This window comes from Phalangium opilio, unplaced genomic scaffold (assembly GCF_054372755.1).
Source record: "Phalangium opilio isolate 3A_F unplaced genomic scaffold, DU_Popi_V2 ptg000024l_1, whole genome shotgun sequence".
Classification (NCBI taxonomy): Eukaryota; Metazoa; Arthropoda; class Arachnida; order Opiliones; family Phalangiidae; genus Phalangium; species Phalangium opilio.
Window position 1 is genome coordinate 531,030 of NW_028324155.1, and position 14,570 is coordinate 545,599.

Sequence of the window (14,570 nt, forward strand, 5' to 3'; positions counted from 1 at the left end):
CAGTTAAATAACCAAAACAGCAAAGATTTTAAGTCTTTCTCTGCCATTCTTTCATTATGTATCGAACTGTCTTTTAAACGTCTAATAAATTAATACCCCCTGATTCTTTTGACACTGAGGTCAGCATTTAGCGCCATCTATGAATTCTATCAAAATAAGTGATTGGCGTGATTTTCAAAGTTACGGAATGGAGGAACGTGCTGATGTTTTGTACGAGGGGGTAGACACTCTAGATCTCTGTGTACACCTGAGTTCAAAAGAGTTCAGCTTTGACAGTGCATTGAGTTCAAATCCTTCGGAACTCAGAGTTCAGCTTTGACAGTACAGTGAGTTCAAGTCATATTGTACACCTGAGTTCTCAAGTGTCTGCCCCCTCGGTTTTGTATTTCATGAAATACTAATTACAATAGCCCTAACTTATTTGGAAACTCAAATAATGTGAAGGCGAATTCAATAGAAATTCGAAACTTTAATTGAAATTTAAATATGATTACAAAATTTTTTTAAAAGACAAAAAATTATTAGTAAATGGCATGAAGAACAACAGAACCACTTCTGACATCTCTGATTCTACGACAATGTCGCGTGTACCGATGACGACTTGAAGCAATTTTCAAAGATCAAAATCAAATGGAGATACTTGATGAAAAATTTGGAGTGCTGAGCAGAGCTTATGAGAAAGTTCTAACATCGATCAAAGCTAATGAGATTCCAAAATCGGACATTGACGAGATGAATGCCAACCTTTCAGAACTAAAATTTTGGCTCGAGAAAAGCAAAATGGCCCATAAAAGCGACAGAGACTCGCTAACTAGCATCCAGGTATGAAATTGCTTCAAGTCGTCATCGGTACATGCATAGCCCACTCGATCACGCGCGTCACGACGCAAGCTGCTCGCGCTATAGCCACATCGAGTCGCTATGGTACATGCGACCTAGATTGAGGCATCACTGAGTTGACTTCTTGGTGTTTTCAAAAACTTGTATTTCGCAGTGATGGTTTTATTGAATTCATCTAGGGTACAAAGTGGTAGACCTTTTCAAGGGTTAGCTATGAAGAATAAAATAAATTGGTTTCAGCTTCTTTTAGTCATACGATTAAAAATTGTGAAATAAATTACTGTGAAACTGTCGCAAACTCTTCCATTGACAAATGTGGTACTATGCCTGCAACTTGGTTGGCTTATTGGGGAATGCTTGCGGTCGCGGAAGCTTCTGCAGGAGTTTCCTCGGTTTTAATGACTGCCTGAGCAGTTGGCTGAGGCAACTGAGATTTTTGCATGATCTCTTTAAGTCTTTTATTTGACTGGGCAATGACATCTCTGGAACCCTAATGTAATAATAAAAATAAAAAGCTTTAAATATTAATGATAATAATAATAATAATAATATAGGCCATACCAGGAACAAATGAAACTTTAACAGGAAAAAGAAACTTTCATACCTGGATGCTAGTTAGCGCGTCTCTTTCGCTTTTATGGGCCATTTTGCTTTTCTCAAGCCAAAATTTTAGTTCTGAAAGGTTGGCATTCATCTCGTCAATGTCCGATTTTGGAATCTCATTAGCTTTGATCGATGTTAGAACTTTCTCATAAGCTCTGCTTAGCACTCCAAATTTTTCATCAAGTATCTCCATTTGATTTTGATCTTTCTCCGCCATTACTACTACAATTAGTTTAATAAATTTCTTATTTAACAAAACCTAACTGACAGTACGGTGGAACAAAACAACAACAATAAAACCCTTTATTAATACGCCGCCTATATATAGGGCCTAGGGATTATAGGCGGCGTTGATAAAAAATATGGGTGGCGCCAAAAATTGAAAATGCTGGCCGCGTTCAGCAGAGCTCAGCGGACTCAGCGCTGAGTCAGTGCTTTTAGCTGTGTCCTACTGAACGGATTTCAATTTTTGGCGCCACCCATATTTCAAAAGATAGCTCTTACTTGATTTATAATATATGTAAAAATTAGATTCCTAAAATATCTAAAAAATATAGAAAAAATCCGATAAAAAAGTGCAGTTTTAAGGCATAGTTTCCCCATAGTAATGTATTAGGACGTTTGTCCCGGATGCGAGCGCCCCCTACCCGAGAATTGCCGCACTAGCGGGATTTCGCTACTTTGCCATTAGCATAGGGCGCCCACGAAATCGGACGGCCTGCCGGGAGTGTGGCGCACTCCTGTAAGCCAAGCTACTGGGCGGCAAAGTTTGAGGGAATACGACACATGTCGGCGATCCTACCCTATAGGTGCCGACTGCCCCGTGTCCGCCGGAGGTGACTTGACCCCCACACCCCGTCCGTCACCTCCCAAGTAAACCTCATTTCCTTCCCCTGCTTACACTCCTACTGAAACCTGAATAATCACATCCTTGCCGCGGTCCATAGACCCTATCGCATTCAGAGTTGGGCACTCCTCCTTAGATAGATTTTTTTCCTATCAAACTATCATAGATGGCGAAACTATCAATTCTTCTGGCTATATTTTAGAGTGGAACTCCTTCTTAGATAGATTTTTTTCCTCTCAAACCATCATAGATGGCGGAACTATCAACTCTTCTGACTATATTTTAGACTGACATTGCTGGTTAGATAGATATTTTTCCTCTCAAACTATCATAGATAGCGAAACTATCAACTCTTCTGACTATATTTTAGACTGACACTGCTGGTTAGATAGATATTTTTCCTCTCAAACTATCATATTTGGCGAAACTATCAATTCTTCTAGCTATATTTTAGACCGGCATTATTTGTTAGATAGATTTTTCCCTCTCAACAAATCATAGATGGTGAAACTATCAAATCTTCCTTCAATATGTTAGATTGGCTCTCATTGTTAGATAGATTTTTTGCCTATCAAATCAAATTGAAATCTTTAGAAACGACTAAATTAATCGATCATTTAATCTCCGGACTTTAAATTTGATTGTTTTCGATCAAACTGATTTGGTCTCTACCTAATTTTACACTGTTTAATGGATTCCTGATATTTCCTGATTTTGTAGAATTTCGAATATTTTCATATATTCATATAATTTCCATAATCTCATTTCTCAAGTTTGACTTGTTGACTGTTTATAGTTCAAAAGCTACTATCCAAACTTTTTCAAATTATTCGCCCTCGATTTAATCTAAACCATCTACTATAAACGGTTAACTAATAATAATTAAAGGCAAAAATTGCAATTAATAACTGTGGGTAATAAAAATCAGAAAATCTACACTTTAATTTATCTACTTCTACGTTTGGATGATTTCGTGGAATCGTTCTTCCTCCTCGAGTAGTCGTTCACATCAGTGACAGCACGGAGCTTCTATATACAAGAAGCTCCGTCTTCACAGTTTGAACTGTTGAACCATCGTTTATTTTATTTTTATTTATTTGTTTGAGAGGGTTATAACGACCACCAAATACAGAATCTTCTTATAGAATAAACCTACACTTGCTAACGTTCAAATATATTAAAAACTTCGATATCATTCAAAAAACGACTTATCTTTCCAGAAATTTTCATAACTATCAAAATTGCCTATCAAAGATTAGCTCATAATTCTTTTAAAATGAAATCAGAAAACAGATGTCGCCAAATAAAATCACTCAAAAAATCAATATATTTCTCAAGGAATAATGCCTATCATTTTTTATGATTTCTAAAAGATGGGGTTAGTAGCCAGATCACGTTGAGAATCGATATTTTTCTCTAGAAGATTTCAACGAATCAATGAATCATATCAACTTTGAGTGCACTTTTTAAGCTATCAAACTCAATCGATCATTATAATTCAAATTTTTCTCGAAAATAACTATCAAAATTGATACTTTGATTGGGGCAGATTTAGTTTTCTATCGTATCAAGTGGTAAAACTATCAAATGATATGATAGTGCCCATCTATGATCGCATTGAAACCTCCAAAAAAAAAAAAAAAAAAATCGGACGGCCTTACAGGCGACGGAGGAGATGATCTAAGTTGGCCGTGCCCTGAGCCCCGGGCCCGATAATTTCCGTCGTCTGCTTGAAACTTGCGTATTTGCGTAAATACTGTTGTTTTTCTCAATGATTATTCTATAAAATTAAACTTAAATGGGCGATGCAATAGACGCAGTTAAATGTCGAAAATGTAGGTTTAAATTATTCGAAACTAATAAACTTGTAGATAGTCACGGAAATACGTTATTGCCAAGCAAAGTTCCAAAAGATGTATGTAATGATGCACGGGCTGGAGAAGCATTCACCTCCACAGTTCTTTATATATCGGAAGATTCTTCTTCTTGGGATGAGTGGATGATTAGTCAGATAGACAATGTAAGTTTTGCGTCACATTTTTTACTAATAAACAGTTGTTAACGTCATAAAAATAAATCTCCACCATAGAGTGAATGGATCAAAGGCAAGCTTTTTTGTCCAAAATGCAACTATAGACTGGGTTCTTTCGATTTTGTCGGTGGTGCTCTGTGTGGGTGTGGTGTAAAACCCTTACCTCCTGTCCATATCACGAAGAGTAAAGTCGATTACCACGTTCAAGAAGAGCATGATGAAATTGAAGATTTGATACAAAATAGACCACCAAACCCTGACTTTAATTACCCCTTGGTGACACCTGAGACTTCTGCATCTAGGCCTAGTGAAGCTGTTGTTTCCAGTTTAGAAAGTGAAAACTCGGCAGTTAATACTCTAAAAGATGAAGTCACGGAAGAATTAGCTAAAGGAGAAGAGAATGAAGGTTTGTATAAGCGAGACCACACATTAATTAAAAGAAAGGTGTGTTCTTTTCTTTCTTAGTTTTATTGTTATATAAACCTGGTTTTTGTACATAGCATAAAAAGAAAATTAAATCGAAGTGTGAATTACCGGAATCAGATTCAGTCTCTTCATTACGTACATTATTGACGTGTCCAGTGTGTTTGGACATATTTTTTAGCCCATTTTCCTGCAAGCCTTGTGGCCATACTTTTTGCGAGACATGTTTAAGAAGAATAGCTCTTCCTCGTCCAACCCAAACATCTTGTCCACTTTGTAGACAACTTATTTATTCTTGTGAAATTCACAAAGGTAACTATATCACAATCACAAAGGACGCCCCTTCTGTTCAAATCATCAAGATCAATAATAATTAAGGCTTTGTTTTAAACTCAAGAGTACAACAAGCTTATAAGAGACAATTTTCAATCAGAAAATAACGTCAGATCTTGTCACGAAGAAAGAGCTTTACTTCAAACATCTCCATTACCATGGGTTCCCCTTTATCAATTTCGTAATCCCGAACACGAGAGATCATTTTTAGAAACAGCCTTAACTATACCCAGAAATTTTGTAAATTCTTTTTGGTTAACGATACCAACTATTGGTCTATTATTTCTGTTGCATTGTGTCGGATTTGTCACTTTTTTTATTAGTTTCTTTGGGTTTTCTTATCTCGGGGTTCTTTGGGTTGAATGGGTTGTTCCGATATGGAAAATATTCTTTGGAACTTCAATTAAAAGTACTGAAGAAGAAAAAGACACGTATGATCTGGTTAAGGATTCTGTATTCTCCACATCATGTGCTTTGTTTTTTTCTTTTATTGTCACAATTATTGTATGGAGAAAGGTTAAAACATTAATTGCTAGACTGGTGGGACAATAATCCTTTATTTTTTAATGATTCCAAAAAAGGCCATGTTTGAAAATTAGTGATTATAAATTATAAATTTATACACAAGTGTTTTTATAAATACATATATTTTTGTATATACATAGCTTTCTGTACCATTTAAATTTTAATAAAGTTTCAAATAAGCTAAAACTAAAATTTATACTTCATTTTCCCATATACACGGGGGGGGGGAGAAGTGGCTTAAATCACGTGACAGAACTCCAATTTGGTCTATTGGCATGCCTACGTATGTACTTGCATAGACTATAGAACGTTTATGAGTTATAGACCGACTACTTCCAAAGTTAGTGATAGTGAATCAAACGCTTTCAGCATCACGTCCTGGAGAGATTTATCATTTTTAATGCAAACCCTACCGGTTTATTTGGTATACGTCGCTGAACGAAGCCACATCACCCTGCCTTCAAACTTAACTCCAAGCTTTCGTAAGCAATTATGGTAAAGATAATATTGTTTAATTTTGAATTCAGATCTGCTTAAAACAACGTGTTCCTCAGTGTATAACTTTCCATAATACGAAAGTATAAATATCCCCTTTACGCCAGAGAGGCTCGATCAATGATCTTCTTCATCCCTGTCCCAATCTATTAGTTCTCTTTATCCCCATCACCCTGCCTTCATTGGAATATGCAAAATAGATACTCTCAAAAATTTCCCTCCCTCGTCCTTGTTGTAATCTTCGAGACTTTCAACAACAGGGGGGAGGAAGCCGCTCGGGGTTACTCTAATAATCTTCTCTATCCCCTCCCACAAACTTTTCCAACAACTTTGTGAACAGTTTTGTTTAACGTCCATCTCTTTTTAAGTGGTTTTCGTATTGAGCTCGGGGTATACTCCATGCTATACTATTGCCATCGTTTTATTTCTCCCTGTTTTGCATAAGATAATATAAGGGCTTGTAATGGAACAAAATCAACTTAGTCCCTGCCAAAGTGGGGAGTGATTGGGAATGAACAAATTCTAAGAAGGAATGAATGGTTCACATACTAGCAATGTCAGAGAATTCTATTGCTGACTGGGATTTAGAGGGAGGGACGTTCTGCTATGTTCTTTTATTGATAGGCAAGAGTAATTAAACAGACGAGTTGACCAAATTGCGTCACCTCCTGGTGTAAATTTTATAAGTCCTCCTAGTCTGAAAACTATGTATACATTCCTGCCCATTTCTTTTTAGTATTTTATTGCCATGTGTTCCTAACATTTTACGAAAAGGGCACCATTTTGGAATGCTTCAAGCTCGAATAAATTGTTTATATTTGTGTTTATCGTATCAAGAGACTACGCAGTCGCTTTCTATTAGAGTTGAGTAACTAAATGGCCGTTTTAAATATCCCTCGATCTCATCGTATCTGATTCAGGTCTATAGCTAGCTAGATCTTCTTGGTGAGCCTTTTTTTTCTCCTGAAGTCGATTTTTCCTTACTGGGTCCAAAGTCACGAATTTTGCCTCAAAGACCATAAATCACCTGTCATTCTCAGCCTCTGAAAGTCCCTGGTCCCATCCCGGTATTGATTTGGGGGGATAAAATGCTGCTCTTTTCCTCGTTTGAAAGCTAGAAGGCGTAGCTTTACTGTTACTCCCATTTTTATCAGGCTTAGAAATGATATTTTATTTTTTGTTTTAGGTCCCATTGAAACTTGTGTTTTTTTTCTCTCTCTTTCTTTATTTTGAAGAGATATAACAGAAAATTATTAGGTTTAGGAGGAGGTTTTAGGGTTTTTGGTGCATTTAAAGTAATTTGATTGATACCAATTTTAAAATTTACTTCCCATTAATTTTAAAAGGCACCGGAAGATTTTTTTTACAATAGGTCTCTCATAATAATTTAAGAAGTAAAAATAGACCTTGTCTCTATTTGATTAGAAGTTAATTATTATTTTGAAAGTCTTAACAATAGACTGTTAAACCTTAATTTTTGCGTGAGCCTTTGAATTTTTTAAAAACTAGAAGCATGGGTTGTGAATTACAACCCTAAAACGTCTTTCTTGTGGCCTCATTTCCCCTGTTAATGCACGCTCTGGGGACTAGAAAACGAGGGGAAAACAACTCCCATAATCTGTGTTTCCTTCTTGATCCACTTGGAATCAGTTCTTCTTTGATGTCTCGCCAAACTATAATCTCAACTTAATCCTTCGTATAGCATAAGATATGTTCCATAAGTTTGTCACTGGTTACAAATTAGAGCCGGTCATGAAGTGACGTAGGTCATAGATAATCGTAAAGCGACGCCTGGTGAGACGCTGTCAAAGGCTTACTACAGACCAAATAGGAAGATGGGAAGTCCTGCAAAACCGAACTAGCTCTCAGTAAGTCTCTCTAGCATTACGAAGTCATACTTATGGAACATATCTTATGAACTAATGTCTCAACGTAATCCTTCGTAACAATCTTTTGAATTGCAACTTTGCAAGTGATCATCCCCTCATATAAAACCTTTTCCATAATTAAATTTTTGCTTAATTTACCTCTCGCAAAATAAGAAGAGCCCAGAATAAAAAAAAAAGTATAGCCAAGGAAATTCAATTATTGCGGGTTTGGTAATGAAATAAAAAGAGAAACCTCTGTCTTTTTTTTCTCCCTCGATCTTTTTCCAATCCAAATAGCATATTTTATTTAAAAAAATATCTTCCTAACACAAATTAGAAATTAATTCGAGGAAACCGTGCCAACACCGTAGGATAAAATAATCGTATTAAATAATTAGTTTACATACTTTTATCTCGACCTAATTCCTGTCCTTATTGGAGTATTACGGGACAGTGTCCAATGTTTTTTTGGGACATGACCTTTAGTTACCCTAGTTGGCTCGGGTCCAGAGAGAAAAAAGGTGTTCTTGCAATATTTTTTTATTATTTTCTCGTAAAATGATGGTTGAACTCTTGTATTTAGGGATTTTAAGGTTAAGGGTCAAAGGTCATTTCATAACACTAAACATTGCTTTGATTTCGCCTAGGGTAAGATATCATATTTGTACTTCGTTTTGCTCGAGTTCGTTTTAAAAGAGAAATAGCTGCGTTATCACGCTTTCCTCTTAAGCCAGAGTTATGACATTTATTTGGTAAATCCAATGGGAATTCCACTGTATATTACTGGGATGAAGCACCCCAACAGGATTTAGTTGCTTTTTTCAACTGAGTCTGTACTGTCTATTTATTATTGCTCGCTCCCATATAACATCCAGGGAAAATCAAAGCACTTCGGGGACCGTGTTACATTACCGGAGTTTTACTCTTAATGGAGGATTAATGTACGATTAAAGCGGTGTCTGAACGTTGCTTCTTTGACCTCTAATGTCCCCAATCCAATTTCTCATTGACGTCTGTCTGATTATTGTTAGTTTTCGCTTTATCTCTTCTCCGATGGTATTACTTTAGATGGTCGCCAGACAAATGTAACTATCACCACCATTAAGAATGCGTTCCAAAAAAGAAGGACAAAAAAGGCGCGAAAGACAATAGTGGGCTTAGTGTTTTAGTACAGCGTTGCTCCTTAACTAAACAAAAATGGCTTTCCCGCCACTTCTTCTTCAGCCTCTTTTCCATGGGCCATTGCTAGTATTTTTCCCCTTCAATAGTAGAAGTAGTAAATGGGGGTAAATGGTACGGTTGCTACCCGAACGTTCTCTCGGACCAGTAATCGGCCAACCAAACAACAGATATGATCCTAGCGGAATCTAGATTAATCCCTCCGGCTCTTTCCTGCAGTAATTCCAATGCAAACACATAAGCTAACAAGCCAAGAGGGTTTTCTTTCCATTTCAGAAATTACTTTTTGGATTAGAGTGTGTTGATTTTTGACGGAAGAATGTTACGTACTTTTTACCTCTCCGAGTGACGTATGTCACGGAGAGGTTCTGTAACGATCGTGTCTGTCTGTCTGTCTGTCTGTCTGTCTGTCTGTCTGTCTGTCTGTCTGTCTGTCTGTGTGTCTGTCTGTCTGTTGTTACACCCACGTGACCGCGTTCGCAGTTTCCAAATCGGAGCAAACGTGTTCGCCATTTCCGAACTGCTTTCACAGTCACGGAAATGGCTCCTCTACTTGAGTTCTCACACCACCATATTCTGGTCTTTGTCCATCCCACACGGACACCAGTCTGTACTTACTGGCTTCTAATCACCACCATCTTTTGACCTTCGTCCATCCCACATGGACACCAGTCTGTACATACTGGCTTCTAATCACCACCATCTTCTGGTCTTCGTCCATTCCACTTGGACGCCAGTCTGTACATTCTGGCTTCTAAACACCACCATCTACTGGTCTTCCGTCTATTCCACATAGACACCAATCTGTCTCATTGGCATCTACTCCATTATCATCGTTTGGTTTTAGGATATACGCGGCGATCAGCTAGGGTTACGAGAAACGTCTAGCCTCCCTAAGGTGGGATCGCCACCAAAGGTTTTCGCAATTGCGCTTTTTCCTTACTATTATAATGGAAACGAATCGTATATATACCCCAAAATTTGAAGAAAGCGGGCAAGAGGGGTAACCTTCACGTTAAACGTCAATATTAGCAAAGTTTGAGATGATAATAGGTATAACTTTATTTTAAACGATTTAACTATTATTAATGTTAATTATTGAAGATTAAAATAATTAAAAATAATTATATTTATTTAAATATTAAAGATAATCTTGTTTCTCAACTCAAAATTAATACGGAAAGAGTTAAAAAGCAGTCTATGTTTTTGTCTGTGTGTGTCCGTCCATTGTTACACTAGTGCGTCGCGTTAGCAGTTAGCCTTGTGTTGATGTGTTAAGAAATCATACAGAACCTTAATATTCCCTTTTTCCATAATATAAAGTGAATATGTGGAAGTATTTTTCGTAATTATGATGCATTTAGTACTTTTGTAGCTTTAAAGCTCTGTTTCATTTTGATATTCCAAAGATTTTTTTTAATATTGTTATTTGAAATGGCTGTTTATATATTACTTAAGCTATACTACATCTGTATATAGAATAATCCTTGGTTTAGCGATTTCATGAAGAAAACTAAGACCTAGACTCCGGCGGGTAAAATAAGTATCATCCGTTTTAGGCTTAGTGAAACGAAGAGTAAATAATTGAGGCCTGAGGTGAAGTAAACTTTGGGCTTTGATTTTCGTGTCTGAAATGAAGAGGCATCAACGGATCAGAGTTGTGAATGTAGCTATCAGAATATACGGTAAACAGCTGAAGCGCAGACTTCATTTCCTGATCTTTTCCCCATTGACTGATATCCATGTGTCCAAGATTTATCCTTATTGGATGTAAAATGTCGTCTGCTTTACTGTATTATTCGCTATGCTTGGAATACTGCTTCAATATTTCGAAAATTTTTACTTCAAAAAAGAGAAATAATTCCATATCTAGGTAAATAAGTTTGTAGTAGTAGACCTCTTGACTCGGAGAGGTAATATTTTGGTTTTCCCAACTTGTTTATTTAAACAGTAAATTCTACAGGTGATATAGTTTTCTAAGGCGCGTTTTATAGCCTGTGTACGTAAATATGAACCAGAAAAGTTCGAAATATCAAAATGTAATCCCTCCTTTCGCTTTGTTTCGTTTAATGGTCTTAATTAGAGAATATTTTAAGGATTTACACTTTTAATTGAGAATCTCTTTGATCTTTGTATTTATTTCGTCCAATTACGCTAAAGTACAACTATGGGATAGGCGGGGTACGCTATATCTGTTTAATTAAAGGCAAAGCGAATCTTTTTAGATTAGGCTCCCAAAAATTGGCGCTAGAAATTAATCAATGGAGCTGCTATAGCGAAACTTCTTTCGTTTCTCGCACCACTCGAGCTTGAGGGGATAGAAAAAACTTCGGGGAAAAAAATACCCCTTGTTAGTTTCTAAATAGTCTGTACAGAAATCCCCCTCCCCCATCTCTTGTCCCCCTAGGGTACTTTTGCTACCGCAATACTCCTTATCCTTAAAGGAAATAAGAGAAAATAAAAACGGCACGGTGGGGAAGAAAAAAATCCTTAGGATTTAGCGCGCTGCCAGAGTTTCATTCGAAACCCAATCTTCCAAGGATAGACAAGTGGTAATTTGATCGCTTTTTTCCAACTAACTCCTTGTCTCTTCCTCTTTATTCTACAGCCAATTTCCAAAGGCACCCCACCCCCGCCCCCGGGCACCCCCTTACCAATAGACCCTCAAGACCCACGCTCCTATCCTACCCCATCTATAGGCCAATCTAAAGGACACTCCGTTGGCTTAATTCTCTGGATGTCGGTCAAGAGGAGAGAGTCCAAATTAGTTTTTATCCGAGCGCCTTTTTCAAGGAATCATCTCTCTCACCTATAGAACTTCTTGATTAGTATACCTTTGTTAATTTTGTATATTGTAGAAGTATGAATTTAGTGGAAATTTTACCACTCTTATCTTAGTCTTACCTTTTCGCTAATGAGAAAGTCTATTTTGACAGTCTAGAATAACATAAGTTAATGAATGCTAAAGATTGTGAGAAATTTCTTGGGGTTCGCCTCAACTTAACTGCATCTTGTTTTTAATTCAAACATAATATATATTCAAATTTAAATTTAAATCAACCGTGACTAAGAGAGAACCGTCAGTGAAAATTCTTATAGTATTTTAACATAGGCTCTGTCTTTTCTAATGGCTCCACAGAAGGGGGAAAAACTTTAGAATACAACCAATGAAAAAAGAGTATATATACTTAGAGCCTTAGGCAACCCTAAAAAATATGTATATATATTTTTGAAATAACCATGCAGAAAAAAACAAATTTGAACTTTTAAAGGTCAATTTTAACGGATGTCAGAGAGAATTATAGCAATAGGAGTAAATGGTGTTCTTTGTGAATTAGGTTTTCCTTAGCGGTCAGTTAATACTGTTAGTGTAGCCTTTCTGTCAATAGCACCAATTTAAGTGATGAAGGATCACTTTGATCCTTGTATTTCCACTCCTTTAGTTACTTTTCTCTCTGTAGTAGGGCTTGCTTGAAATTTTCTCTCTCTCTTTCCAAGTGCATCTCTCTGTAGTTTAAATCTTTTCGTGTAGGTCTAGCGTTTCACTGAATCTATGAGACTGAAATCGAGTTAAAAGTAAAAATAAATTTGGAAAAAGACTTCGACTCTTCCACTTGAACCTCGATTCTAAACTATAATGCGCCTTGGGAATTTCCATCGCCCTTATTTGGTCTTTACTGTCAGCTTGGGTTACTGAACTGTGCTGTACTGTACATTGGTGTGTCTTGGGGGTGGGGGGGGGGAAGTGGGATAGGGATTCCCCGCTCTTTGGGAGGGTTGAATAATGACGTCAATTAAAGTAGACCTTTCCGCTCTTACAACTTTATTGGAAAGCTTTTCTTTTCTAGTTTCTTTTCCCATTGGGTAATTTGATTGCCACTGTAAAAAATCAGGAGGGGGGTTTGATCCTCTTCTCCCCCCTTCCCGCTTTGATTTGATACTTAAATTAGTTTTTACCCCCCCTAATTTTGTTTCTCTTTTTTTCTTTTAACTTATTTCTAACCCCCGAAAGATTCCTTCTTATTGTGAACTCATTTAACAGTTTGTTACTTTTTGGGTGTTTTCTAAGCTGGTATATATAGAGAAATATAGTTGAAACTTCATGAAGCAAAACAATCAAGGGTCATCCCGGACCGTGTCTGTCCATTTTTATAATTTCATTTGTACCCTGATGTTCACCAGAGATTCTGTATTGACTCTGATGTAAATTAAAGTGGTGCCCATCTGTCCCTAACAAAAAAGTTTTCGGGAACCACGTGAATGCTTTAGGTGCCACAGCTAGGCTCCCTGTATCCCCTACTTACAAACCTGGCATTGGGTGCTAAAGAGTTATGTATCATTGTGATTTAGCACATGTTTTCGAGGAGCTATGTATATAGAATAGATAGTTTACACACATGGAGGGTTTATACAATTTACACCAGGAGGCCGGGTTACCTGGAGAACAAAGAACCGTTGATTGTGACCTCCAGGTAGTCCGCCATGGCCTTCTGGTGTAAATGGTATGAATCCTCCATCTGTGTAACCTGTCTATGGTCGTAAATGCACATACAGTTTTTAAATTAAATAATTCTCTTTTAGGTTTATTTAATTCTTATTCAATTAGAGGTTGGCAAGCAAGTTGTTTTATTTTTAAACCAATTTGTATATTTTTTTCATCATCTATTTGATCTTTACGTTTACCAACGAAGTTAAGCCTATTTTAGTCTCTTAAAAACATTCTCCTCTACCCACCAAGTGAAAATAAAAATTTCTCTCCGTTTTCCGTTTGAACTCTAGGCAACTACTTCACGTAACTTTGTTAAGTGATATACGAAAACGATTATATATAACTCGGAGAGAGAGAGAGCTTCAAAATTGGTCTAGTTTTTTTTTTACTTTTCACAAGTACAAGTATAGCATTAGAGTTTAGAAAGTGGCACGAGGGAGGGCCGTGTTTGCACGTGCTACGAATTTTGATAAATGTTCAATGTAGCGGAATTAAATTGACTTTGAAAAGGGGAAAGCGGAGGAAGGAAAAGTTTACCATAAGGGTCCTAAAATGGCGAAAGAAATTTTCAAAGGAGTATAGGGCCTATATATATTTTTTATCCTGTAGCTCTTTTCAAAAGGTGTTTGGCTTTAAATATATTCTAGTTTACCGCGTGAGAAAGTTTTACGTTTTGCTGTATATAAAGAAGTTATTCGCGGGTACTACTCTCCTTCTGGTTGGTATACTGCCGAAGGAAAAATAAATAGATGGTTGGATAAAATATACATTTACTTCTTTAAAGGGGAAGTTTAAATGCAAATATTAGAGCTTATTTAATACGCCATGCTTACGCGCTGCAAACCAATAAGAAGATAGTTTCTTTACACTAACCTTTATATTGATTAAACACCCCATTAAATTGGTTATGGTTGTGTAACTTTAAAGTTAAATATA

The 14,570-nt window shown here is 36.7% G+C and overlaps 2 protein-coding genes across 3 annotated transcripts; one reads left to right on the top strand and one right to left on the bottom strand.

Annotated features, from left to right (window-relative positions):
- Window positions 1-918: 918 nt before the first annotated feature.
- LOC149691974 (uncharacterized) lies at window positions 919-2,138 on the bottom strand. 2 transcript variants are annotated; one of them, XR_016382576.1, is made up of 4 exons: window positions 2,091-2,138; window positions 1,445-1,665; window positions 1,122-1,330; window positions 919-1,051 (listed from the first exon to the last, which is right to left on the bottom strand). XR_016382576.1 is itself a non-coding variant. In XM_089867613.1 (2 exons), exons 1-2 carry the CDS (start codon window positions 1,658-1,660, stop codon window positions 1,184-1,186), a joined length of 363 nt encoding a protein of 120 aa, XP_089723739.1. In that variant the 5' UTR covers window positions 1,661-1,767; the 3' UTR covers window positions 925-1,183. The 2 variants fall into 2 exon arrangements, 1 of the variants encoding a protein (XP_089723739.1); XM_089867613.1 differs by lacking the exon at window positions 2,091-2,138 and having other exon boundaries at window positions 925-1,330; window positions 1,445-1,767.
- A 1,937-nt stretch (window positions 2,139-4,075) lies between these two features.
- On the top strand, window positions 4,076-5,683 carry LOC149691975 (uncharacterized). The gene is made up of 4 exons (XM_089867614.1): window positions 4,076-4,310; window positions 4,380-4,766; window positions 4,823-5,057; window positions 5,143-5,683. The coding sequence occupies exons 1-4, from the start codon at window positions 4,089-4,091 to the stop codon at window positions 5,628-5,630; spliced, it is 1,332 nt and encodes a 443-aa protein (XP_089723740.1). The 5' UTR covers window positions 4,076-4,088; the 3' UTR covers window positions 5,631-5,683.
- Window positions 5,684-14,570: the final 8,887 nt, after the last annotated feature.